Source organism: Trachypithecus francoisi, unplaced genomic scaffold (assembly GCF_009764315.1).
Source record: "Trachypithecus francoisi isolate TF-2019V2 unplaced genomic scaffold, Tfra_2.0 Lachesis_group10, whole genome shotgun sequence".
Classification (NCBI taxonomy): domain Eukaryota; kingdom Metazoa; phylum Chordata; class Mammalia; order Primates; family Cercopithecidae; genus Trachypithecus; species Trachypithecus francoisi.
Window position 1 is genome coordinate 109733523 of NW_022681455.1, and position 26416 is coordinate 109759938.

At 52.0% G+C, this 26416-nt stretch overlaps 1 protein-coding gene across 2 annotated transcripts in view; it reads left to right on the forward strand.

Annotated features, from left to right (window-relative positions):
- The window catches only part of HAS3 (hyaluronan synthase 3), a 35452-nt gene that overhangs the window by 3750 nt on the left and 5286 nt on the right, over positions 1-26416 (forward strand). The window contains exons 2-3 of one of the 2 annotated variants that reach the window (XM_033218809.1): positions 18773-18875; positions 22819-23454. In XM_033218809.1, coding sequence (XP_033074700.1) covers positions 22819-23454 — 636 coding nt within the window. In that variant the 5' untranslated portion in view covers positions 18773-18875. Of the gene's footprint in view, positions 1-18772; positions 18876-19314; positions 19404-22818; positions 23455-26416 lie in introns of those variants that run through there. The other variant, XM_033218810.1, reaches the window with a different exon arrangement.

The window sequence follows — 26416 nt, forward strand, 5'->3', positions numbered from 1 at the left end:
GAGCCGAGATTGTGCCACTGCACTCCAGCCTGGGCAACAAGGGAAACTCTGTCCCCCCGCAAAAATAAAAGCACAAAAACTTAAACGAAATACACGGGAACAAAAGTGACACTTTCCTGCATGGACCCTGTGAGGTGTGTCTTGCCTCCCACCCCCACCCTGCTTTTCTCCCTCAGAGACCACCTTCCCACCTCCCACCGCCCCTTCTACTGCCGCCTCCACCTGGCCCGCTGAGGCTCTGCTGGCCCCTCACCTGCAGCATCCTCCACCACCCAGTGGCCCGTCTCCTAGACTCCTCTGTGACACTCACTCAGCGTTCTGCTTTGGCTTCGTGCCTCCTCCTCTCCTTTTTCCACTCCTAGGCTCTTCCTCCAGTTCCCAGGCCCGCCATCCACCACCCCCTTGCTCTACAGGGGATGGCTCAGCCTCAGGAGACATGCAGAGACCCCACTTGTGGCTACAGCCAAACCCCAGGCTTCTGCCCAAGCTTCAACTGCTTTTTCAGGTTAGACTTCCTGAACTTTCTGGAGAGTTTCCCCTCTCTGCTTTGTTTTTCTTCCTCCTTGGCACAAACTTGCCGTTCTCTAAGTTCAGTGTTATTTAATCAGAAATCTCTTATCTTTTGCTTTGCTCCTTATCATCTCTCCACACTCATAATTTCCCATATTTCCCAACCTCCTCCTCCACGTCCCCTCCTTCGTTTTTTTTTTTTTTTTTTTTTTTTTTTTTTTGTATTTTTAGTAGAGACAGGGTTTCACCATCTTGGCCAGGCTAGTCTTGAACTCCTGAGCTCCTCATGATCCACCTGCCTTGGCCTCCCAGAGTGCTGGGATTACAGGCGTGAGCCACCATGCCTGGCTTTTTTTTTTTTTTTTTTGAGACAGTTTTGCTCTGTTGCCCCAGCTGGAGTGCAATGGTGCGATCTTGGCTCACTGCAACATCCGACTCCCGGGTTCAAGCAATTCTCCTGCCTCAGCCTCCCAAGTAGCTGGGATTACAGGTGTCTGCCACCACACCCAGCTATTTTTTGTGTGTTTTTAGTAGAGACAGGGTTTCGCCATGTTGGCCGGGCTGGTCTCCAACTCCTGACCTCAGGTGGTCCGCCTGCCTCGGCCTCCCAAAGTGCTGGGATGACAGGCGTGAGCCACCGCGCCCGGCCCTTGCTTCGTTTGTTCACCCTCCTGCACTTCTTTGCTTTCCTATGGCTCTGCCTGCCCATCCACATGTAAGAGCCAGGATGCCAGGGACTGGGATGTAGGAAAGCAAACTGTAAGCAATGACAACAATTTATTGAGCACCTATTACATACCAGATGCTGCACTGGGCCCTGAGAACACAACAGTGAATGAAACAGAACTCTTACCCTTGTGGGGAGCTTATGAGGCAGGGGAGGGAGACAGACAACAAATAAGATAAACAATGTCAAGTGGGGTGGGGCCGGGCGTGGTGGCTGACACCTGTAATCCCAGCACTTTGGGAGGCCGAGGTGGGCGGATCACCTGAGGTCAGGAGTTTGAGACTAGCTTGGCCAACATGGCGAAACCCTGTCTCTACTAAAAATACAAAAATTAGCTAGACATGGTGGGGCACGCCTGTCATCCCAGCTACTCAGGAGGCTGAGGTATGAGAATCTCTTGAACCCAGGAGGCAGAGGTTGCAGTGAGCTGAGATCGTGCCACTGCACTCCAGCCTGGGTGACAGAGCAAGATTCTGTCTCAAAAAAACAGAAGAAAAGAAAAAAAAAAAATCAAGTGGTGAGAGATGCTATGGAGAAAATAAAGTCAGGAGGGAGGAGGGTGGGAACAGTAAGTTGAGATTTGTTGTTCAGAGGTAGCCTTGCTGAGAAGTTGCTATTTGAATAATGATCAGGAGGTGAATTAGCACTGAAATAATGGGGAAAGATCGTTCCAAGTAACGGGAACAGCAAGTGCGAAGGCCCAGAGGTAAGAGCAGGTCTCAGGAGGGAGGGGTGCTGAAGTAAGAGGATCACAGGTGTTTGAGGCAGCAGTGAGCTATGACTGCACCTCTGCACTCCAGCCTGGGCAACAGAGTGAGGCCTTGCCCCGAAATGGAAAAAATGAAAGAAATACATGTGACCATACCCAGCCAGTTTTTCCCCTCCATAAAAAGGAAGCAGTGATCCCCAGCCCCCTTCATGCCATCCCCCAACTAGGCCTCAGTGGCTCTGTTGTTTCAGCTCCTCTTCTCTGGTAGCAGCAGTTTCTCCTCAGTGGCCCAAAAAGAGGAGAGCAAGCGTGTTGATCTACCCTGGGCCCATCCACCTGTTGTGTCCCTTTGTCTGCGAGGGTGACCGAATGAAGCACTGCCTGCCACTTAACTGTGCCTCTTGCCCAACTGTTTGCCGCATTGGAGGGCTGGCTACAACATGTGAAAGTGGATCAATTGATAAGCCGAGAGATGAGTCATCTGACCTGTGAAAACCAGATAAGCTTCTGCAGTCTGCACAAAAATCTAAAATCTCGGCCAGAATTTCTGTGGCAAAGGGAGAGAGTCAGAAAACGGAGCTGTGAGAGGTGCCACATTTCCCTGACCATGAGGGGTCTTCTTCCCCAATACGTCCCTTCCCCCAGCAGCAGCCTTGACCTCAGAGGGCCTGGCTGTGTCCTCAGCAAGCTCTGCAGCCACAGACATGCTGCAGTCACATGCAGCAGCCACACTGCAGTGTGCGGCACCTCTGCCTGCCATGCTCCACTCTGTTGGAACTGAATCAGCGCTTGGGGGTTGGGAACCTGTGTTGCTCCTTACAATACCCGGTGCTGCCTCTTTCCTGCAGGCAGAGCTCAGGGCTGTGCTCAGCGCCCTCTGCACAAGCTGGCAAGGTGAGAGGGGAATGCAGACCCCACCTTCGACCCTGGAAAGCTGAAACTTACATTCGAGGGGTCATCACCTGTTGTCCTCCCCAGTTCTTCATAGGGAGTCAGTAGCCCCACGCTGCCAGGCCTCAGTTTTTGTGCCCCTCCCCCAGAATGCCCTCTGCGGTTCTTTGTAACACAGTGTTGCAGGATCAGTGTTTGCATTTCCTTTAATTTGGAAAGTCATTTTCCATCCGTAAGCTTGTCTGATTCTCACAACAGTCCTGAAGAACAGGGAGGCAGGCTCTTGGCATCCTCCCTTGGTGGGATTTGGCTCCAAGTCTGCTGGGTCACAGCCAGGAGCCTGTTTACTGCATCGGAAGACCCTCCATGAAATGTTTTGAACATCTGTTGAATACAATGGAGCTTCTCCCGCTCAAAGTGAGTACAGAAGTAAAAGCCTTTCAAGCAGAGTAGAGTTTGAGATGCAAACTCAGGTACTCACATATACACATGAACCCAACACGTGGGTCCCACCAAGAAGGCGTTTGCGCTCTGCTGACACAGGGCTGCTACCACCTCCCCCGTGCTGGCCCTTTGCCCTCAAGTCTGAGGGGCGGTACAGCCCACAGGTGCAATGCCCGGCTGCTGTGCGTATTTGTGTACATTTTCAGATGATATGTGATGTGAATTAGAACAAGTTTAATGTATATGTAGTTTGGCACTTTTTTTTTTTTTTTGGAGACAGTCTCTCTTTGCCGCCCAGGCTGGAGTGCAGTGGCACAATCACAGCTCACTGAAATCTCTACTTCCCAGGCTTAGGTGATCCTCCCACCTCAGCCTCCCGAGTAGCTGGAACTACAGACATGCAGCACCACACCCAGCTAATTTTTTTTTTTTTTAGATGGAGTCTTGCTCTGTTGTCCAGGCTGGAGTGCAGTGGTGCAATCTCAGTTCATTGCAACCTCTGCCTCCCGGGTTCAAGCAATTATCCTGCCTCAGCCTCCCAAGTAGCTGGGACTACAGGGGTGTGCTACCATGCCCGGCTAATTTTTGTTTTTTTAAAAAAGTAGAAACAGGGTTTGCCATGTTGCCCAGGCTGGTCTCAAACTCCTGGGCTCAAAAGATCCACCTGCCTCGGCCTCCCAAAGTGCTGGGATTACAGGCATGAACCACTGCGCCCAGCACAATACATGTTAATTCCGTTGACCCTCACACTCTGAGATAGGTCTTACTATGACTACGGATGGGAAAACTGAGGCACACAAGAGGCAAATTACTTGCCCAGATTACATGACCAGTAAGGAGAAGCTAAACCAGTATTTGGATCCAGGTAGTCTGGCCCCAAAGGCTGTGCTTTTTACCACTGTGCTTTGCTGCTACCCAATAGATACTGTATTTCCAAAGAAAGAAAAATTCCCACAATCTCACCTCAACTCCTACCCAAGATTACCACTGACAAACTGGTGCAAAATCCCTCTAGATCTTTATTTATTACCATATTTTATTACCCCAAATAGTGTCCCACATCATTTTTTCTGAGTCATATACCTTGGAGACACTCATATCAGTACTCACAGATCTCTTCCTTTGTGATGATGGCATGGCTTCCATTGTTTGGGTAAACTGCAGCTCATGCATTTGTTTATTGATGGTTCCGTTGACTTGTTTCTAACTTCCAATGGTTTTTCAATGGTTCTCAAACATAACTTTGCATACTGAAATGTTACTATGCAATAGGTCTTAAGAGGTTGCAGTGCCAGATCAAAAGAGTGTAACCATTTCAAATGTTAGTACCAAATGTCCCCCCAAAAGTTTGTACACGTCTACATTCCCCCACCCTCGGCTGGCTTTGCTTTAACACCCGTGAAATGCAAAAGCTCAGTCTCAAAGCAGTGTTGATACCATTCTCTAAATAATTCAGGACTAGGAAATCTTCAGGCCTGGAGTTTTCTGTGTACCAAAACCACCATCAGGGACACGCTAATATGCTTTGCAAGTTACACCCACCAGCAGCCATGTCCCAGGTGCAAATACTAATTAGTGGCTTATAATTACTAGTTAGTGGCTTATAAGTACTCATCCGGGAGAGAAATCCTGAGCCCCTGCAGGTCTATTTAAAAGAGGTTTCTCATCTCTGAGACTCTGCTCTTAGTGTATAGGATATGCCTTCTCATGGGGTTTGGAATGTCCCTAGAATAATGACTGTATTTCCCAAATCAGATTCAGGACATAAGGTCTGATGGCCCCTTAAAGTACTGGGTTCATCTGGAAAGTCTAGGTTGAATGGTTGTACCTCTGCATCACTGTATGTCAAGATCACGATTACAGTTAACACTCTACAGAACTTATTATGCTCTTCTGTGCATGTGACACATATTAATCCCTTTAACCCTCACACTGGGCCTGTGAGATAGGTCTTACTGTGACCCGGTTCTACAGATAGGAAAACTGAGGCACACACGAGGCTAACTGCCTCAGATTACATAGCCAGTTAGAAGCAGCCAAACCAGTACTGGACCCAAGCAGTCTGGCTCTAAAGGCTATGCTTTTTCCCACCGTGCTTGCTGCTACCTGATACATAGATACTATATTTCCAAATTGTTAAAATCTGTTCTTAGTGGAAGTGGATAAAGAAAGTGGTTCCCGGCCGGGCGTGGTGGCTCAAGCCTGTAATCCCAGCACTTTGGGAGGCCGAGACGGGTGGATCACGAGGTCAGGAAATCGAGACCATCCTGGCTAACACGGTGAAACCCCGTCTCTACTAAAAAATACAAAAAACTAGCCGGGCGAGGTGGTGGGCACCTGTAGTCCCAGCTACTCCAGAGGCTGAGGCAGGAGAATGGCGTGAACCCGGGAGGCGGAGCTTGCAGTGAGCTGAGATCCGGCCACTGCACTCCAGCCCGGGCGACAGAGCAAGACTCCGCCTCAAGAAAAAAAAAAAAAGAAAGTGGTTCCCACGCCGTGGTCATGCCTGTAATCCCAGCACTTTGGGAGGCCAAGGCAGGTGGATCTCTTGAGATCTGGAGTTCAAGACGAGCCTGGCCAACATGGTGAACCCCATCTCTACTAAAAATGTAAAAATTAGCCAGGTGTGGTGGTGTGCACCTGTAGTCCCACCTACTCAGGAGGCTGAGGCAGGAGAATCACTCGAGCCCAGGAGGTGGAGGTTGCAGTGAGCCGAGATTGTGCCACCGCTCTCCAGCCTGGGTGACACAGCGAGACTGCGTCTCAAAAAAAAAGAAAGAGTGATTCCCTGCTTGTTTAAATGAAACACCTACGTCAAGTTAAACTTTAGCCCAAATAGCCTCAAAAGAGTGTCCTAGTACATTAAAACCCAACCTCAAGCCAGGCACGGTGGTTTGTAATCCTAGCTACTCGGGAGGCCTCGGCAGAGGGATCATTTGAGCCCAGGAGTTCGAGGCCAGCCTGGGCAACACAGCAAAGCCATCTCTGGGAAAACAACCACAGAAACAACCTCAAACACCAAAATTTGTTTTACCTCTTATGTTTGACGTTGTAGTTTGCCCAGAAGCTGGAAGGAGGTGTATGAAAGCTCCACAGCCCACCTGCTCCTGCACTTTGGCAGCTTTGGTAAATCGCTTATGGAAAGGCTTCTTTTTTTTTTTTTTTTTTGAGACGGAGTCTGGCTCTGTTGCCCAGGCTGGAGTGCAGTGGCCGGATCTCAGCTCACTGCAAGCTCCGCCTCCCGGGTTTACGCCATTCTCCTGCCGCCACCTCCCAAGTAGCTGGGACTACAGGCGCCCGCCTCGTCGCCCGGCTAGTTTTTTGTATTCTTTAGTAGAGACGGGGTTTCACCGTATTAGCCAGGGTGGTCTCGATCTCCTGACCTTGTGATCCGCCCATCTCGGCCTCCCAAAGTGCTGGGATTACAGGCTTGAGCCACCGCGCCCGGCCGGAAAGGCTTCTTTTGTAGGATGGCCAAGATAGTAAACATCCAAGACTGCCTTCCTGGGAGCAGGGGAAGCAGAAAGCCATGTGGCAAGTGTGCAACATAGAAAATGTAGCAAGTCTTCCCATGAACTCCAGAAATGTCTTTTTTGAAGGTTGTTGCTTTCCTATTCATTTCCTATAAGCAGGGCTTCAATTTTCAGATATCATTCTCAGAATAACATTGTATCATTTTTGTTTGTTTGTTTTTTGTTTTGTTTTTTTGAGACAGGGTCTCACTCTGTCATTCAGGCTGGAGTGCAGTGGTGCAATCTCGGCTCACCTGCAACCTCCACCTCCCGAGTTCAAGGGATTCTCCTGCCTCAGCCTCCTGAGTTGCTGGGGCTACAGGTGCACACCACCACACACGACTACTTTTTTTATTTTTTAGTAGAGATGGGGTTTCACCATGTTGGCCAGGCTGGTCTTGAACTTCCAACCGCAAGAGATCAGTCCACCTTGACCTCCCAAAGTACTGGGAAATACAGGCATGAGCCACTGAGCCCAGCCTAAAGTGTATCTTCTTTTTTTTTTTTTTTTTTGAGGCGGAGTCTCGCTCTGTCGCCCGGACTGGAGTGCAGTGGCCAGATCTCAGCTCACTGCAAGCTCTGCCTCCCGGGTTTACGCCATTCTCCTGCCTCAGCCTCCCGAGTAGCTGGGACTACAGGCGCCCGCCACCTCGCCCGGCTAGTTTTTGTATTTTTAGTAGAGACGGGGTTTCACCGTGTTAGCCAGGATGGTCTTGATCTCCTGACCTCGTGATCCGCCCGTCTCGGCCTCCCAAAGTGCTGGGATTACAGGATTGAGCCACCGCGCCCGGCCTTTTTTTTTTTTTTGAGACGGAGTTCCACTCTTGTTGCCCAGGCCGGAGTGCAATGGTGTAATCTCGGCTCACTGCAACCTCCACCTCCCGGCTTCAAGCAATTCTCCTGCCTCTGCGTCCCGAGTAGCTGGGATTACAGGCATGCACCACCACACCCAGTTAATTTTGTATTTTTGGTAGAGACAAGGTTTCTCCATGTTGGTCAGGCTAGTCTCAAACTCCCGACCTCAGGTGATCCACCCACTTTGGCTTCCCAAAGTGCTAGGATTACAGGCGTGAGCCACTGCGCCCGGCCTACAGTGTATCATTTCTAACAGTTATTCCTTACAAGAAGCTCAAAGCATAAATACATTAATAGCTCTATTCCCATACCATTCCTTGAGAGAGGAAAAAGAAGCTGGGTTAATGGCCCTCTTTGGAGAAGGGAAAAATAAGGTCCAGAGAAGTCAATTATTGCAAATAAAAAGTCAACCAGTTGGCCAGCCCCTAACTCCAGCACGGAGCTGCAGGAGGCTGAGGGCAGGAGCCTCAGCACCTGTGTGGTGCCGGAGCGACAGGAGCACCTCTGCTGGGGAACTAGGAAAGCTACTGGGCCTTGAAGTGGCTTATTAGATGGATGTCAGATTTCATCTTTACTGTCTACCTTAAGAGCAAGAGCTAGCTCAGAAGAGCTCCTGGGTGGGGTTTCTCTAATATATCATCACATACACAGGTAGCCACCTGGCGCTGGGGAGAACAAAGCGGCCTGCTCTGTACTCCCAGAGTCTCTAGAGCCACCCCCAACGCACACACACACCTTTATTGGACCACACACCACCTTCAAAACTTCAAAACTTGGCGGCCATGTTAATCCTAGAGAAAGGCCAGCCTGAAAATAGGCTGTCTATGAAGAGAAGAGAATGGGAATGCTAATGTTTCAAAGACCTGAGATTTTTGCTGTTCCAAGATTTCAACGGACAGGCGCTAAGTTGTGGGTCTTTCTCTGTGGCCAAGACCAGGGCGGTGTGAGGGAGAGTCATAGGGACTCTATTCCCCAAAAGAGAGCAGCTCAGACCCCTCATGAGTCTCTAGAGACTACCCTTCCCCATGTCTGGGTGAGGAAAACCCCACAGTGCAGAAGTTCTGTCCTTTAGAAAACAAAGTAAATCCAAGTTGTTTTGACAGCCCTGTCCTCCTACAGACAAGGGCTGGCTGGGTTTTTCCCAGTTCTCCTGGAAAGAAAGCAGACAGCAACTTAGCGAACAAAACGGTTGTTGAAATCCAATTCCAGGTGCATCGGAGAGACCTGGGGACTCCTCTCGTCCATCTGACCCTGTTCCTCTGTTTCTCCCTGGCTCTCCTTCCTAATTTCCAACTCAAATCCACATTCTTCCTTCTTTTATTTTGTTCCTTCTGGCTTGACAGCTCATTAGTCCATTGTTAACTTTTTTGTTTTTGTTTTTGAGACAGTGTCTTGCTCTGTCACCCAGGCTGGAGTGCAGTGACACAATCTCGGCTCACTGCAACCTCTGCCTCCCAGGTTCAAAAGATTCTTGTGCCTCAGCCTCCCGAGTAGCTGGGATTACAGGCGTGCGTCACCACGCCCGGCTAATTTTTTTTGTATTTTTAGTAGAGACAGGGTTTCGCCATGTTGGCCAGGCTGGTCTCGCTCTCCAGACCTCAAGTGAGCCACCAGCCTCAATCCCTCAAAGTGCTGGGATTACAGGCGTGAGCCACTGCACCCAGCCCATTGTTAAGTTTTTAAGGTCAGTAAATTAAACAGGTGCCAACACCATGGCAGGCCTGGTGCTGGAGGAAAATGGACAGACACTCTTCTTACATGCTCTAGAACTCACCACCTGACTGGCTGGCTCTTGACTGGCCTCTCGGTGCCAGAAATGCACTTGTAAGTGTGAGCTGAGGAGAACCCTCGGGCGGTTTTCTCAACCCTGGATGCAGAATAGAATTGCCTGGGGAATTTTTTTTTTTTTTTTAATTCAAGCCTGTGGTCCACCCCCAGTGATTCTGATTAAATTGATCTGGGATGGGTTCCAGGCATTCGTGATTTTTAAAAAGCTCTGCAGTTTTCCAAAGCCTACTGTGCAACACCCTGCCAGACATGGGAATCACTACATTGGCTTATCTGATGAGAAAAGAAATTTGGGGAGTGGGGGTCCTAGCCAAAAAATAAAATAAAATTAACTGCTGCAGGTAGGACATATTTTGGCAGGGGGTCCCCTCCAACAAAGGCACTGATGGGAATGGCCCCTACCCTCAGCTCTGCTCTAGCTGCTTTTATAAAGGGTCTAACTTTGGACCTCCTGTGTGACAGTGACTAATGATGTCTTTCATCAAGAAAGAAGACATAAAGCAGAAGTGCCAGCACAATTAAGAATTGTGGGACCGGCCGGGCGCGGTGGCTCAAGCCTGTAATCCCAGCACTTTGGGAGGCCGAGACGGGCGGATCACGAGGTCAGGAGATCGAGACCATCCTGGCTAATACGGTGAAACCCTGTCTCTACTTAAAAAACTAGCCGGGCGACGAGGCGGGCGCCTGTAGTCCCAGCTACTCGGGAGGCTGAGGCAGGAGAATGGCGTAAACCCGGGAGGCGGAGCTTGCAGTGAGCTGAGATCTGGCCACTGCACTCCAGCCTGGGTGGCAGAGCAAGACTCCGTCTCAAACAAAACAAAAAAAAAAAAAAAAAGAATTGTGGGACCATGGCCAGGCACGGTGGCTCACGCCTGTAATCCCAGTACTTTGGAGGCTGAGGCAGGTGGATCACTTGAGGTCAGGAGTTTGAGACCAGTCTGGCCAATGTGGTGAAACCCCGTCTCTACTAAAAATATTTTTTAAAAATTAGCCAGGTATGGTGGCGCACTCCTCTAATCCCAGCTACTCAGGAGGCTGAGGCAGGAGAATTGCTTGAACCCGGGAGGTGGAGGTTGCAGTGAGCCAAGATCACACCATACATTCCAGTCTGGAAGACAGAGGGAGGTTCTGTCTCAGAAAAAAGAATTGTGGGGCCAGGCTTGGCTCACACCTGTAATCCCAATACTATTTTTTTTTTTTTTTTTTTTTGGAGAGTTTCGCTCTTGTCACCCAGGTTAGAGTGCAGTAGCACCACCATCTCAGCTCACTGCAACCTCTGCCTCCCGGGTTCAGGTGATTCTCCTGCCTCAGTCTCCTGAGTAACTGAGACTACAGGCGAGCGCCACCACGCCCAGCTAATTTTTTAGTAGAGACGGGGTTTCACCGTGTTAGCCAGGATGGTCTCAATCTCCTGACCTCGTGATCTGCCCACCTCAGCCTCCCAAAGTGCTGAGATTACAGGTGTGAGCCACCACACCCAGCCTAATCCCAACACTTTGGGAGGCTGAGGTGGAAAGATTGCTCGATCCCAGGAGTTCAAGACCAGGCTGGGCAACATAGTGAATCCCCATCTCTACAAAAAATACAAAAATTAGCCAGGCATGGTGGCACGTGGTCCCGGCTATTCAGGAGGCTGAGATGGGAGGATCACTTGAGCCCGAGAGGTTGAGGCTGCAGTGAGCTGTGATGGCACCACTGCACTCCAGCCTGAGCAACAGAGCAAGACTGAGGAAAAAAAAAAAAGAATTGTAGTTGATGTTATTGTAACAAGAGCCAAACAAATTCGGAACAAGCTTACCTTAAGTGTAGACAGGGATTGTGTTCCGCCAGTCTGGGAAAGAGTGTGCACTTGTGTGTCCATTTTGTGTCACATAACTGTACACGTGTGTGGTGCAGACACTTGCGTGGGAGTAGGCTTTCAATGCCAAAAGGAGAGAACCTCTCCCTGGGACTTCCCTGGGTGGGAGGACATTGCTGCTGACATCACCAGGCTTGGAAATCCTTTCTTCAGGGAAAAGCCTCCTTCTAGGGGAATTCTAGAGCCGTATTTAGCATGTGCCTCCCCCTCTTGTCCAGGACCACTGTGGTCCTCGATGAGGAGGTCAGTGTGGGCTGCCCCAGCGGGGGTGTGCCAACCGAGCCATGTGCCTTTTTATAATTCCTTCAAAGGTGCCAGAAGAGCTGGCACAGCTCTGCAGACTCCGCCTTTCTCTGCTAAATTCTCTCAAAGGAACGGTGGGAGGAATTTAAATAAAGGAAATCACTCCATTTTTGGCTACCACTAATTCTAAATCCTGGCCCTTCCACTTTATTTACTGCTTTCATTGTAAACTGAGGTTGTGAAAGCTTTTTCACATGAATCCATGTATGATAGAGACTGCACCCCACCCTGCCCCACCTTATAAGGAAATCCTGTGAACTGAGAATTTATCTTCATTTTTTTTTTACAACATGGGGTCTCTCTATGCTGTCCAGGCTGGTCTCAAACTCCTGGACTCAAGCAATCCTCCCACTTCAGCCTCCTGAGTAGCTGGGACGATAGGCACATGGCACTGTGCCTGTCCTTAAAATACCTTTTTATTACAAAATTGTTTTACTTATTAATAGAAATTTCAGAGAAAAAAATCCATTGTTCTACCACTTGATTTTAATATCAAACCTATTAATATGTTATTAAACCTGCATTTTTTTTTTTTTTTAGTTTCACTCTTGTTGCCCAGGCTGGAGTGGTGCAGTGGCATAATCTCGGTTCACCACAACCTCCGCCTCCCAGGTTCAAGTGATTCTCCTGCCTCAGTCTCCTGAGTAGCTGGGATTACAGGCATGCGCCACCATGCCCAGCTAATTTTATATTTTTAGTAGAGACATGGTTTCTCCCTGTTGGTCACGCTGGTCTTGAACTCCTGACCTCAGGTGATCAGCCTGCCTCAGCCTCCCAAAATGGGATTACAGGTGTGAGCCACTGCGCCCAGCCTAAACCTGGTCTTAATGATCAAACCTGACCTTGATATTTGGTGAACTTCTCACCTGCCTTTAATTCTTTTTTTTTTTTTTTTTTTTTAGATGGTGTCTTGCTCTGTCGCCAGGTTGGAGTGGCAGTGGCGCGATCTTGGCTCACTGCAACCTCTGCCTCCCGGGTTCAAATGATTCTCCTGCCTCAGCCTCCCGAGTAGTTGGGACTACAGGTGCATACCACCACGCCCAGCTAATTTTTGTATTTTTAGTAGAGGTGGGGTTTTACCATGTTGACCAGGATGTTCTCAGTCTCCTGACCTTGTGACCCACCCACCTCAGCCTCCCAAAGTGCCGGGATTACAGGCGTGAGCCACTGTGCCTAGCCTAATTCATACAATTTTAAAGAAAACAACAACATAAATGTAGGTATGCATACATAACAATTGTGTCTCCTGTTCATTACTTAACACTGCATAGGTGTCTGGAGTATTCCTCCATTGTCCTCATGAACATATTTTTTAGTAGCTGCACCATATTCCAACAAAAAGATAGATAAGTGTTGAAAATTGCCTTCTGGGTTTTTTTTTTTTCTACACTCTCCTAGAGGAGGGAGAGAAAAGAAAGATGGCTGGGAAGAGCTTCTGTTTAGGATTCCGAGAAAAGCATCTCCAGGTCTGATTTGATATTCGGTTATCGCTCTAGTGTGCCCCTCCTAATCCTGACCTTCAAGCCAGCATAAAAGAACCTGGCCCCTTAGCAGGGGCTGACCGCTTTGCCTCCAGCAGAGCAGAGGCCCCTTAATTTGAAATGAAACAATTCTTCCATCAAAGGAGAGAGAGACTGGAGTTAAAATGGAACCATTCTAACGGCAGCACAGGAAAGTCCTTAAGCCTGCTTCTTCAAACATAGCACCTGGAAATGGTCCTGATTACAGAGTGCTTGTCAGTAAGAGGGGAAAGTTATGAAAGGATAACTTTGTTTGGTAGTAGCTGCCTTGCTGTAGTCAAGACACACACTTTCCACTTTGAATTATGTATTAACTAGTATTGCAGCTGAAGCCGCCTTGAAGAGAAAGCCCTGTTTGGTCAGCTGGGGGAACATAACCTGCTACTATTCAGGAGCCATTTTCAGTTCACCCTCCTTAGCTTCAAGAGGTTTTCATGGTGGTCAGCCCAGGGAAAGTGGATGGGGATGAAACCTGGAGGGTTGGAGGCAGCCTGGGTAGCTTGGCTGCCATCCTCTATTCTGTTTTGCTTTGCTGGAAGTGATGGGCTGGATGCCAGGGAGGAGCAGTGAAGCGTGAGGGCAGAGGGTGAGGGGGCAGCCTATAGAGCTCGGATGCCCCTCCTCCCACCTCCCCTGCTCAAAGCCACTCACTAGGAGACAGCAGAGCAGAACTGTGGGATGATGGAGCACCTGGGTCCTGGCAAGGTTGCTCTGCAGCTTCTAGCACCAATGATGGCAGAGAGGTTACAGGTACAAGATATTTGAGCATTTCGTGAGTTTGGATTTGAAATTTCATTGAAAGGTGAAATCTTTGTGGAACTGTCAGCTTCAGTTACCTCCCACCCGCCAAAGCTTTGAGAAAGGCCCCTTGAATTCTCTGCACTGCCGAGTACTTTTCTCTTGGTTATGCCTCCCGTGTTGGAGGATTATTCCTGGCGTCCAAGGCACTCATTTAGAATTAGTCCTTGTCACTGCCTGTCCTCAAGTCCACTTCCAGAAGGCAGCACCCACACTTCTCATCGCGGCTTCTCCTCAGCCTTTTGTTCCATCTGCCTCCTAACTGATCTCCCATACCCCGTTCCTAGTCCTTACTCCAAGGGCTGCCAGCCCAACCTTCCCCAAACAGTACTTGCAATCTACTCCTATCTTGCTCAGACATGTTCAGTAATTCTCCATAACCTACTGGATACAATCCAAACTCCTTATTCGGTCACTGCAGGTCCTCTGCTCCGGCCCTAGCATCCTCCTCCTCACAGCAGCTAGAGGGTACCAGGCACTTCCTACACAACAGGCCCTGCTGGAAGCTCCTTTTTTTTTTCTTCTGAGGCCAAGTCTTACTCTGTCACCCAGGCTGCAGTGCAGTGGTGCGATCTTGGCTCACTGCAGCCTCTGCCTCCCGGGTTCAAGGGATTCTCATGCCTCTGCCTCTTGAGTAACTGGGATTACAGGCATGTGTCACCACGCTTGGCTAATTTTTGTATTTCTAGTAGAGACGGGGTTTCACCATGTTGGTCAGGCTGGCGGAACTTCTTTAGTGTAGATTTCATCTTCCACCCTGGCCTCTCTTGGCTGTCCTCTAAACACACGTCCCCCATTCCTACACCTGGCCTTGTACTTAAGCTATCCTTTCTACCTAAAATGTTCTTCCCTTTCTATATAGCAGCTCAGGTTCCCCGTGAAATTCTGCCCAGCCTGTTTCAGCTTACAGAGACCTTTCCTGAAATCCTGAAACTCTTCACGTTGGATTCTCTCATCAATATTTAATTATAAACTGTCTTGTATAGTTTATACTTATACTTTTCTTTTTTGAGACGGGATCTCATCCTGTCACCCAGACTGGAGTGCAGTGGTGCGATCTTGGCTCACTGCAGCCTCCGCCTCCCAGGTTCAAGCGATTCTCCTGCCTCAGCTTCCCAAGTAGCTGGGATTACAGGTGCACGCTGCCATGCCCGGCTAAGTTTTTGTATCTTTAGTGAAGACGGGGTTTCACCATGTGGGCCAGGCTGGTCTTAAACTCCTGACCTCGTGATCCACCTGCCTCGGCCTCCCAAAGTGTTGGGATTACAGGCGTGAGCCACTGTGCCCGGCCTATACTTGTACTCTCAAGCACATTTGTCTTCAAAATGGGTAACGTTCTAGATGGCAGGGACCAGCCCGAGACCTCCAGGTGCCAAAGCACTGTTCTGTGCTCAGAGCAGGCCTTCAGCATTTGTTAAATGAGTGTTGTAAGTGCAGCATGAATCTTCTACTACTGAGCCTAATAGGAAGGCTTAGCCTGTGGAACCTGTGCAAAAGCCAATTCAGCAACATCTGAATTCACGTTTTTAAGCGATTGGGTATGGAATTAGCCCTATTTCTAAATCCCCAGTGGTAAGCAGAGATAAACTCGAGCTTGATTGTAACAGCCCCTTAAATAAACCCCTCCCCACCTCCCCGTGAAGGGATGAATGCAAATAGGACACCACAAACTGGATGCTAATTACAGGCAAATCCTCCCTGGCATAGACTGCCACAAAGGTAAAGGCTCTCTTATCTGCCTGGTAACACCAGGTCCTTGGCCCTGCAGATCAGAAAAAGAGAGAGTGCTCCCTAGGGTAGGCCATTTAGGGGCAAAGCCAATAATTGGTACGGGCAGGGTGTTTGTTGTCCTCATGAGGTTCTATCTGGACCCACTGTTGATTTAGGAGGTTTTCATGGACTCGTGCGGTGGTGCTAAACCAGCCCCACCACCTGGAAAACTCCGTGGAGCTGGCGGCGTGAGAAGGGCAATAAGCCTTGGGACACAGTTGGAGTCTAAGAAACTAACTAGGCATGGGATGATCCTGGCCCAGCCCCAGGGAGATAAACTTGCACCCAGAGAAGTCATGTTGCTGCTGAGTGAGGACAGAAGGGATCCTTCCAAACTGGCTGCTCCATTCCTTGGGCTTCTAAACAGGTCACTTACAAGCAGCCAGTTGGCTGGATATGACTCAGACACATTATGTCTGGCGTGTGTGTGTGTGTGTGTGTGTGTGTGTGTGTGGTGTGTGTGTGTGTTTCCTTCAACATTTGAATTACCAATGCTTAAAAAAGTTAGGAGATTTCACATACAAAATCTGGATTTCTGGCTTCTCTTGACAACAGAGCACCTGGCCACATGGGGCCCGCCCTCCACAGGGAGATGAGCCTCTAAGAGGAGCGTCTGCTCTCCACCAGGCTGATGCACTCATTTTTGCCCCTGCCCAGCCCCTGCTTATTTTCTCTGATGTTGCAGATTGCAAATCTGGGAAGGAGGAAGGATCAGAGATATCCTCGTCCGCAGCAACTCCAGGGGTCTGTGATGCCTCTGGATGTGGAGGAGGTAGCCCAGGGTTCCGGGGTTCATAATGCAAGACAGACAAGCCATTTTTCTTTCTTTTTTTTTTTTCTTTCTTTTTCTTTTTTTTCTTTAGAGACGGAGTTTCACTCTTGTTGCCTAGGCTAGAGTGCAGTGGCACGATCTCCGCTCACTGCAACCTTCGCTTCCTGGGTTCAAGTGATTCTTCTGCCTCAGCCTCCCGACTAGCTGGGACTACAGGCACACACCACCACGCCCGGCTAATTTTTTGTATTTTTAGTAGAGACAGGGTTTCACCATGTTGGCCAGGCTGGTCTTGAACTCCCGAACTCAGGTGATCCACCTGCCTCAGCCTCCAAAAGTGCTGGGATTACAGGTGAGCCCCCACACCCAGCCAGGTGGTTTTCTTTCATTCAAACACTGATCCTTGAACTTGCTGTCACTGAGTGCTCTAGACGGATGGCCATGTAGAACCCGTAGCATGGGCAAAGGATGCTGCTCTCTGGTTGAGTAACACTTACTGAGTGCTTACCCTCAGCCAATCTCTTCAAACTTCCTATTAGTCCACCTAGCAATCCCATCTCTGGGATGAAGACACTGGGGCTTACTGGCAGACTCTAAAGCCCTCCCCTCCACCAACCTAAGGCTTCTTCTCCATCTTTGTGTAAGTAGGAATGGCTCTGGTAGGGCCCCTCAGGCCATCTGAAGTTCAAAACACTTGCAGCTGGGCTAGATAGCATGCCTATAGGACTAGGCCCTAGGGAGGCTGAGGCAGAAGGCCTGCTGGAGTCCAGGAGTTTGTTTTTGAGACAGGGTCTTGTTCTGTCACCCAGGCTGGAGTGCAGTAGTTCAATCATAGCTCACTGCTGACTTAACTTCCTGGGCTCAAGCAATTCTCCTGCCTCAGCCTCCCTAGTAGCTGGGACTACAGGCACACTCCACCATGCCTGGCTGATGCATTTTTCTTTTCTTTCTTTCTTTTTCTTTTTTTTTTTTTTTTGAGATGGAGTCTCACTCTGTTGCCCAGGCTGGAGTGCAGTGGCACAATCTTGGCCCACTGGAACCTCTGCCTCCTGAGTTCAAGCAATTCTTCTGGCTCAACCTTCCGAGTGGCTAGGACTATAGGTGCGCACCACCACGCCTGGCTAATTTTGTATTTTCAGTAGAGATGGGGTTTCACCATATTAGCCAGGGTCTCAAACTCCTGACCTCATGATCCACCCATCTCGGCCTCCCAGAGTGTTGGGATTACAGGCATGAGCCTGCACCCGGCCCTGGCTAATTTTTTAATTTTAATTTTTGTAAAGATGGGGGAAGTCTTGCTTTGTTGCCCAGGCTGGTCTGGAACTCCTGGCCTCAAGTGATCCTCCATCTTCAGCCTCCCAAAGTGCTGGGACTACAGGTGTGAGCCACTGTACCTGGCCAATAATGTAAGATGGGATTGTGTGGAGTAGGTGTGCCTGGGGTCTTTGCTTGCCTGCGGGGACTGAGGTGCCAGCTCTGTGGTCAAGACTGAGTGATGGTGGGCAGGCAAGTCCCTGAGCCCCTAAAACTTCAGAGAGGAGGTTTATAGACTGCAGCTCAGGTGCCTATAAATTTGTTGCAGCTTGGGAAGAAGTGATAGAAATTATATCAGGTGTATTTGGAAAACAGGTAAGCTTTTTTTTTTTTTTTGGAGACGGAGTCTCGCTTGGCCGCCCAAGCTGGAGTGCAGTGGCGCGATTTCAGCTCACTGCAACCTCCACCTCCGAGGTTCAAGCGGTTCTCCTGCCTCAGCCTCCCGAGTAGCTAGGATTACGGGCATGGGTCACCACGTCCGTAATGCCCAAAGTGCTGAGATTAAAGGCTTGAGCCACTGCGCCCGGCTACTCATTTTTTAAAAACTAGTTATTAATTATAATTTCTCTTAAAGTTTTCCTGCGATGTAAAAACTCAGCGCCTTCAGCTGGCTCTAAACTTGTCTCTGCTAACAACTCCCCTCCCCTCCTCGATCTCACCCCACCCCAGCGCACCCCAACTCACTTCATCTCACTTCACCCAAGTCTAGTACCATCTTTTAGGGACCTGAAAACTACTGGCAATAAGGTCAGTTGGGAATTTAGGAGGTCATGGATGTCGGAAATAAAGGTGTGAAAAAGAAGAGGAGGAATTGTTTTGGCTTGAAGACACCGGAACCTCCAAGGTTCCTGCAAAACCATTTGCAGCTTTTGCAAACCGCCTTAAAGTCATCAGCGCCCCACTGCGGAATTCAAAGCTAAGCTGTCACAATTGTTAACACCTTCTTTGACCAGCCTTTTTACATTTGACAATTCTCTTCTGCGCCTCTTTCCTGCCAGCAGGAAGGTTCTGCTGCCTTGGTTTTAGGGAGCCCCCTAGACAGCGAACTGCCCCTTCGCGAGCAGAAGTCGGGGAAGAGTGCTCTCCGCTCGCCTTCCTTGCAGGGTGAGTAGGTTTTGCGGGTTAGAGAGCGGGGCGTGGGGGCGGGGAGGGAGAGTAACAATTTTGGAAGTCCCTGTGTGGTATCTGGAAAGTTAACGACGCTTCAGGTTCTAGGTTGAGTCCAATGACCGTCTCGTCTTGGCGGCTGGTCCCAGGGCGATTGCGGAGCCGCGCGGCCTTCGGCCCCACTCACGGGACCCAGCTTCGGAGAGGGCGCAGGGGCTGCGAGTCTTGCGACCCGGAGCCGCGTCCACCCGGGACCAGGCGTCCCATCCAAGCGCCGGCCCGTGGCGCTCCCTGGGACCGCGCGGGGTCGGGGGTGCGCCCTCGGGGGCCCTCCCACTCTGGTCAACTTTCCCGGCCCCAGGGCCGGGGGAGGCGCCTCTCCTGGCGGGCACGCGCGGGTACTTAAGAGCGGCTCGGCTGGGCCGGCGGCAGTCGGAGCGCGCGGCGGCGCGGAGCGGAGCGGGAGGAGGGGCATGGAGCCGCCGCGGGCCTGCTGAGCTCCGGAGCGCGGCAGCCGGCGGCACGGTGAGCGCGGGCCGGCCGGTACCCAGGAGGGGCGGGCCGCGCGGGGCTGCGCCGAGGCCGGGGCGCGCCGGGCGGCAGGGGTGCTTCTCGCGGAGCCCCCCGCACCCAGCCAGCTCCCAGCCCTGCGGGCGCCGAGTCCGGCGCGGAGAGGCGGGTTGGGGGCGGCGGCAGCCCCGGGCTTCCCGGCGGCCGTTCCCGCAGCCCCCTCCCCACTGACCCCTCCTCCCTTTCTTCCTGCATCCTCTCCTCCTCCAGCCTCGCAGCCTTCCTCCCCGGCAGCTCCTGTTTTGTGAATGAATTAGGAGGCGGACGCCGGTGCGGGGCTCCAGGCTGGTTGGGGTACCCCTCCCCCGCACCTTCTACGACGGCCCGGGGGTTCGCACCTGTCTGGGCACCAAGGTACCAGGCGCCCAGGTTCCTGCGGGTCGACCAGGCCGCGGCAGCACGTGTCCAGGGGACTGGGCTCCTCTCCCCTGGCCGGCTTGGAGGGGTCCGGAGGGTGGCCTGGCACAAGAGGAGGAGCCCCGCTGGGCGCACAAGTTTCCATGCCGCCGCGTGTGGCCCTGCCGCGGGGCGCACCTGTCAGCGGGAGAGACGCTGCACACCAGCAGCCCCTCAAAGTTTCGGAGGCTGGATGGAGAAGCGTGCGTCCTTGACTGGGGGTTCTCCTTCCGTGGTCCTGGGAACCGGACTTGAGCGCGCCCCCAACCTTGTGCCCTTGAAAGCCGAATGCGCGTTAGTTTGCCTGGGCTGGGCTCCCATGGATGAGCGAAGGGCATGAGGAGGAGGCTGTCCAGGCTGTAGGATCACCCCCCCAGCCTCTGTCGGCTTGGGGTGACACAGCCCCCCGCCCCAGGTCTGGGCAGGAGAACCTCGACCACAGCCTGCACCAGCGCCTGATTGCACGTGGGATATCCGGTTGAGGGACATTTTAGGGACCTCTGTTTGGGGTTGGGGGTAGTAATCTGGGTAATGCCTCTAATTCCTGCGGGGGAGGGGTCCCGCCCAAGGAAGAAGAGGGCCGGCGACACCGGGGATGCGCCTTTGTCTACAGGCACACTTTGCCAAGGTAGCTGGGGTTCCGGGAAGAAGAGCAAGGCCTGGTCCGACAGGGAATCCTTGGGTTTTCCGTTCCTTCCCGGGTGGGTCGTGGGAAACCGGCACGTGGGTGTGGCCGGCGCCGCCTTTGCCAAGAGGCGAGGCTCGAGCGGGGATGAGAAGCGTGGCGAGTGCGTTCGCAGCCGCTTTGACCTGGTGGGCGCCGCCTCCAGCACTGCACCGAGGTGGGGCGCCAGCGCCCAGGTTGCCGGGCTGGCCTTGGCACCCCCTTCCCCTACCCAGAGCGCAGGCAGGCAAGGGGGACCCGCTGCGTCCCTTCAGCATGTAAGCTCCGGAGGGGAATGGGGGCGCTCCTGGGCTGCGGATGCAGGCCTGGGGACTCCTGGGCCGCAGGCGCGAGCAGTAGGGTGGGAACAGGGAGGGATGGGAGTCCTGTGAAGGAAGCACGCGGCGGGCTTCCCGGGACGGTGGGGCAGAGCGCCCGGAGGCCGCGGCTTCCCGGAGAGGCAAGGCTGCCAGCAGCTCTTTCCTGGCCAAGGCTGCTGGTGCCTGAGTCTCAGGTCGATTTAGGCAGTGACTGCGTGTTCTTCGCCCCTTCCATGTGAGAGGCGTCCCGACAGGAAAGTGTGTTTGTTTTGGGGGCCCCATTTCCTGAGACCTAGAGTTGGAGCAAGCTTGGAAGTGAGGCATCATTGTCTGTAGACCTCAGTGAACATGGGCAGGTGGCAGAGAGGAGATAGTGTGGGTCAGAATGGGAGGGCCGGCAGCCATCCTTGTCACCTCTTCTTTCCCCTCCCTCACATCCCCCTCCCCACCTGCTCTGGAGGAAACCAGTCAGCCTCGCCACTAGGGTAGCTCTTCGGGCCGGAAGTGTTTCCATTTTTGGGGAAATGACTTACCTGAGACATGAGGCAGGAATCCATTAGAACTCCCATTGTACTATGGGGAGACCAAGTCTCAGAGAACTGGGGCAAGGTCAGGCAACCAGGAGGCAGACGTGCTGTCTTAAACCCAATTATCTGGTGCCAAGTCCTGGGCTCTTCTTATAAAATACAGCTGTTTCCAACAGGGCAGATGTTAGGAGCCCTGACTTAGTTGCAAATGGAAACCGGGCATTGTTTCCAGGAGTGGCTGGGCAGGGGGACATGCACAGAGGCACAGAGATGCATGCTACACGGGCACTAGGACCAAGCGGATGGGATGCCCAGGCAGCCACTGTGGAGGCTGCTGCAGTGGTGGCTGCAGTTCCCTGTGTGCTCTTCAGCCCTGGGCTCTAGGAGGCTGTCTACTCCTCAGCTCGCATTTCCTGGTCTGTCTCTCCCCCTGCTTTCCCTTTCTTCCCTGCCTCTCAAGTAAAAGGTGAGAAAGTGGAGGACAGGGAAAGTTTCTCTGACTAATAGCTGTCTTGAGAAAGGGAAGCTGCTGCTTTTTTCCCAATGCCCCTCTGTTTGCTGTTTCTTTTCCTCCTGCACTTTTTTCTGGGATCTTATTGGTGGCTGTGCTTTACTGGTGAATATCCCCTCCAGGAGTGGGTGCAGGGCAGGGGGAAGTTTTTAGGCCACTGGCTACCTCCCTGGCCTTCAGGTGCCCAGAGCTGCCTCAGGCTCACCCCCTTGAAGCTTACCTCTTCAGCACTTTGGGCCAGGTACAGCCCAGTTATGCCACCCACCAGCAGGTGTCACGTGACCCTCTGGGCCTTGGCTTGTCTATCCCAGTGCTACACTAAGGGCTTTGTATATGTTGCCCATTTAACCCTCAAAGATGCCTTGAGGTTAGTCCTGCAACCCACATTTTACAGAGGACATGACTAAGGGGGCACAGAGAGCAAGTGGCAGAGCTGGGATCTGAACCCCAGTAGTCTGGCTTGAGTCTACCAAGTCTTTTTTTTTTTTTTTTTTTTTTTTTTTTTTTTTTTTTTGGAGACGGAGTTTCGCTGTGTCGCCCAGGCTGGAGTGCAGTGGCCGGATCTCGGCTCACTGCAAGCTCCGCCTCCCGGGTTCCCGCCATTCTCCCGCCTCAGCCTCCGAGTAGCTGGGACTACAGGCGCCCGCCACCTCGCCCACCCGGCTAGTTTTTTTTGTATTTTTTTAGTAGAGACGGGGTTTCACCGTCTTAGCCAGGATGGTCTCGATCTCCTGACCTCGTGATCCACCCGCCTCGGCCTCCAAAGTGCTGGGATGACAGGCTTGAGCCACCGCGCCCGGCCAGAGTCTACCAGTCTTACGCTCAGTAGGCGGTAACGGTGGCGGTTTTGATTCGTGAGTCATGTCCACTAGTAACAGAGAATGCCCCTGTTCCCACGGACTGGAAATGCTGCCTCCTGCCTGACCCTCCATCTCCTGCCTTCTCTCGCCAGATGCCGGTGCAGCTGACGACAGCCCTGCGTGTGGTGGGCACCAGCCTGTTTGCCCTGGCAGTGTTGGGTGGCATCCTGGCCGCCTATGTGACAGGCTACCAGTTCATCCACACGGAAAAGCACTACCTGTCCTTCGGCCTGTACGGCGCCATCCTGGGCCTGCACCTGCTCATTCAGAGCCTGTTTGCCTTCCTGGAGCACCGGCGCATGCGGCGGGCCGGCCAGGCCCTGAAGCTGCCCTCCCGGCGGCGGGGCTCGGTGGCACTGTGCATTGCCGCATACCAGGAGGACCCTGACTACCTGCGCAAGTGCCTGCGCTCGGCCCAGCGCATCTCCTTCCCTGACCTCAAGGTGGTCATGGTGGTGGACGGCAACCGCCAGGAGGACGCCTACATGCTGGACATCTTCCATGAGGTGCTGGGTGGCACTGAGCAGGCCGGTTTCTTTGTGTGGCGCAGCAACTTCCATGAGGCGGGCGAGGGTGAGACGGAGGCCAGCCTGCGGGAGGGCATGGACCGTGTGCGGGATGTGGTGCGGGCCAGCACCTTCTCGTGCATCATGCAGAGGTGGGGAGGCAAGCGCGAGGTCATGTACACGGCCTTCAAGGCCCTCGGCGATTCGGTGGACTACATTCAGGTAAGGGCGCCTCCCTAGAAGCGTATGTACATGGGGACGTGTCTAGACAGCCTGGCAAACTCTCCGCCAGGAATCTGAGGTCTGGTCTAGGTCCCTTGGGTTGTGCACACACCTCGTGCACTTAAGGCAACAAGGCGGCCGGGCGCGGTGGCTCAAGCCTGTAATCCTAACACTTTGGGAGGCCGAGGCAGGCGGATCACGAGGTCAGGAGATCGAGACCATCCTGGCTAACACGGTGAAACCCCGTCTCTACTAAAAATACAAAAAATTAGCCGGGTGAGGTGGCGGGCGCCTGTAGTCCCAGCTACTTGGGAGGCTGAGGCAGGAGAATGGCCTGAACCTGGGAGGCGGAGCTTGCAGTGAGCCGAGATCATGCCCCTGCACTCCAGCCTGGGCAACAGAGCAAGACTCCATCTCACAAAAAAAAAAAAAAAGAAAGGAGGCAACAAGGCATAATGGTTCTTAACAGCGGTCCCAGGGTCCAAAAGACCTGGGTGGAATCTTGGTTTGCTGTTACATAGCTCTGTGATTTTGGGCACATCTCTTAACTGCTGTCCCAATAATAATAATAGCAAATGGGTATAGAGCAGTCACTTGCTATCAGGCACAACTGTAGGTACTTCATGACGTTTTTTATTTTATTTGAGATGGAGTTTCACTCTGTCGCCCAGGCTGGAGTGCAGTAGTGTGATCTCAACTCACCGTAAGCTCCGCCTTCCAGGTTCAAGCAATTCCCCTGCCTCAGCTTCCCGAGTAGCTGGGATTACAGGCATTCGCCACCATGCCCAGCTAAGTTTTTTGTATTTTTAGTAGAGACGGGGTTTCTCCATATTGGCCAGGCTGGTCTTGAACTCCTGACCTTTTGATCTGCCTGCCTTGGCCTCCCAAAGTGCTGGGATTACCGGTGTGAGCCACCGCGCCTGGCCTTATTATTTTTTAAAGACAAAGGGTCTCACTGTGTTGCCCAGGCTGGAATGCAATGGCTGAAGGTATCATCAATATGCACTATAGCCTCGAAATCCTGGCTTTGGGCAGTCCTCCCACCTCATCCTCCCTAGTAGCCGTGACTACAGGCACATATGCCACTGTGCCCAACTCCATGTTAGCTCTTTTAATACTCATAACACTCCCAGGGAATAAGTACTATTATTCTCCACCCACAGAAGGTGAAAGTAAAGCACAGAGAAGCTAAGTAACTTGCCTAATGTCCCAAGGCTAGTAGGGTGCAGAGCCGGGATTTGCGCCCAGGCTGTCTGTCTCATGTCTGCTCTTACCCGTGATGTAGCACTGCTTCAGCAATGGCCATGTGGAGCTGAACCTCTTCATAAGAAAGGGTGGTGAAGAGCAAAAGAAACCATCCTCAAAAACACTCAAAATATTCTAGTTATGGCCAAAAAGTCCCATTCTTCCTAGGGTCAAAGTCATGCCTGGGAGGTGAGAGACACAGGTGTGAATGACTAGCTTCATTCTGTAGGAGCATCGGCAGGGCCGGGACCCTGATTAAACCCTACCCAGCTTTGGTCAAAGCAATCATTGACATAAGCCTGGAAACTGTACTAGGTTGATATGGTTTCCATCTTCAAATTTAAAAACACTCAAGGGTTGAAAAGATAAAGTCCACAGACTTCAGTACAAAGTAGAAACCCTAGGACCCTGGATTTCTAGGCCCGGATTTTTTTTTTTTTTGGGGGGACACAGTTTCACTTTGTCGCCCAGGCTGGAGTGCGGTGGCATGATCTTGGCTCACTGCAACCTCCGCCTCCCAAGTTTAAGTGATTCTCCTGCCTCAGCCTCCCGAGTAGAGTAGCTGGGATTACAGGCGTGCACCACGACACCCAGCTACTTTTTGTACTTTTAGTAGAGACAGGGTTTCTCCATGTTGGTCAGGCTGGTCTTGAACTCCTGACCTCAGCTGACCAGTCCGCCTCAGCCTCCCAAAGTTCTGGGATTACAGGCATGAGCCACCGTGCCCGGCCTAAGCCAGGATTCTTGATGGCATCCACGCTGCCTCTCTTCCTGACTCTGTTCTCTGACCTTCTCCACGCCTGCCAGAGTAGGGTGCTGCCCATCACTTCATCAGTGCTTGAAGGCACAGTGGCTGTCCTGCCAGCCCACCTGTGTACCAACTCAGTCGGCTGACAGCATTTGGAGTCCTCTAATACTATTTACGTTTTCTCTGGTGTACCCACCTGAAATTAGCTCACTCAGATTGTGTGTCTGGCTTTTTTGACAGATGTCTCTGCGTGAGGGTTCATAAGTTTATCTTTTTCTGGCTTCCTAGGCCCAGGACCTCCCCAGTCATGGAGGGAGTGAGGAGAGCCTAGCAGGGTGTTTGACTGCACTTCACTTGGGGTCGTGGGACCTTACAAAACTTTCCTGGAAACCCAAATGCTTAGGGAAGAGCCCTTGAGCCCTGGCACAGGCTCAAGCCACAGTGACTTTGTCATCTGTTCCCTTCAAGCATAGGATCTAACCTGCACCCAACCCACCCCATCTCCCTTTCCTGGCCATCTGGGTTCCAGTGGATCAGCAAACAGGCTAACGCACCTGAGCTGTCTCTTTACGGCCCTGGGATCACTGCATAAGGTTGCCTTGGGCCAGAGCTAGTGAGTGCTTGCTGGATCTCAGCCTGTTTTCTAACCGCCTGCTGTGGAGGTATCTCTCCCTCCGAGGCAGAACTCTGCCCCGGCCAGTGGGGAAACCCAGGCGGCACGAGAGCTCTTCTTCCCCTAACCTTGCTCAGTTAGAAAGACCTCCCTGGACTGAAGGAAGCAAAGCAGCATATAAAAGAATGGGCTAGCGCAGGGGCAGGGAGGAGCAGTGAGACCAGCAGCAACAGCAGCAGCCCTGGGAGTCTTGGCCTGTAAATGGAGGAGGCTCTGGGAGTCTGGCCTGAGGCTTCCTGGGCCCTTCCCAGGCATGGACCAGGATGTAAGGATGTGCCTGGTGGGGAGGTGGGAAG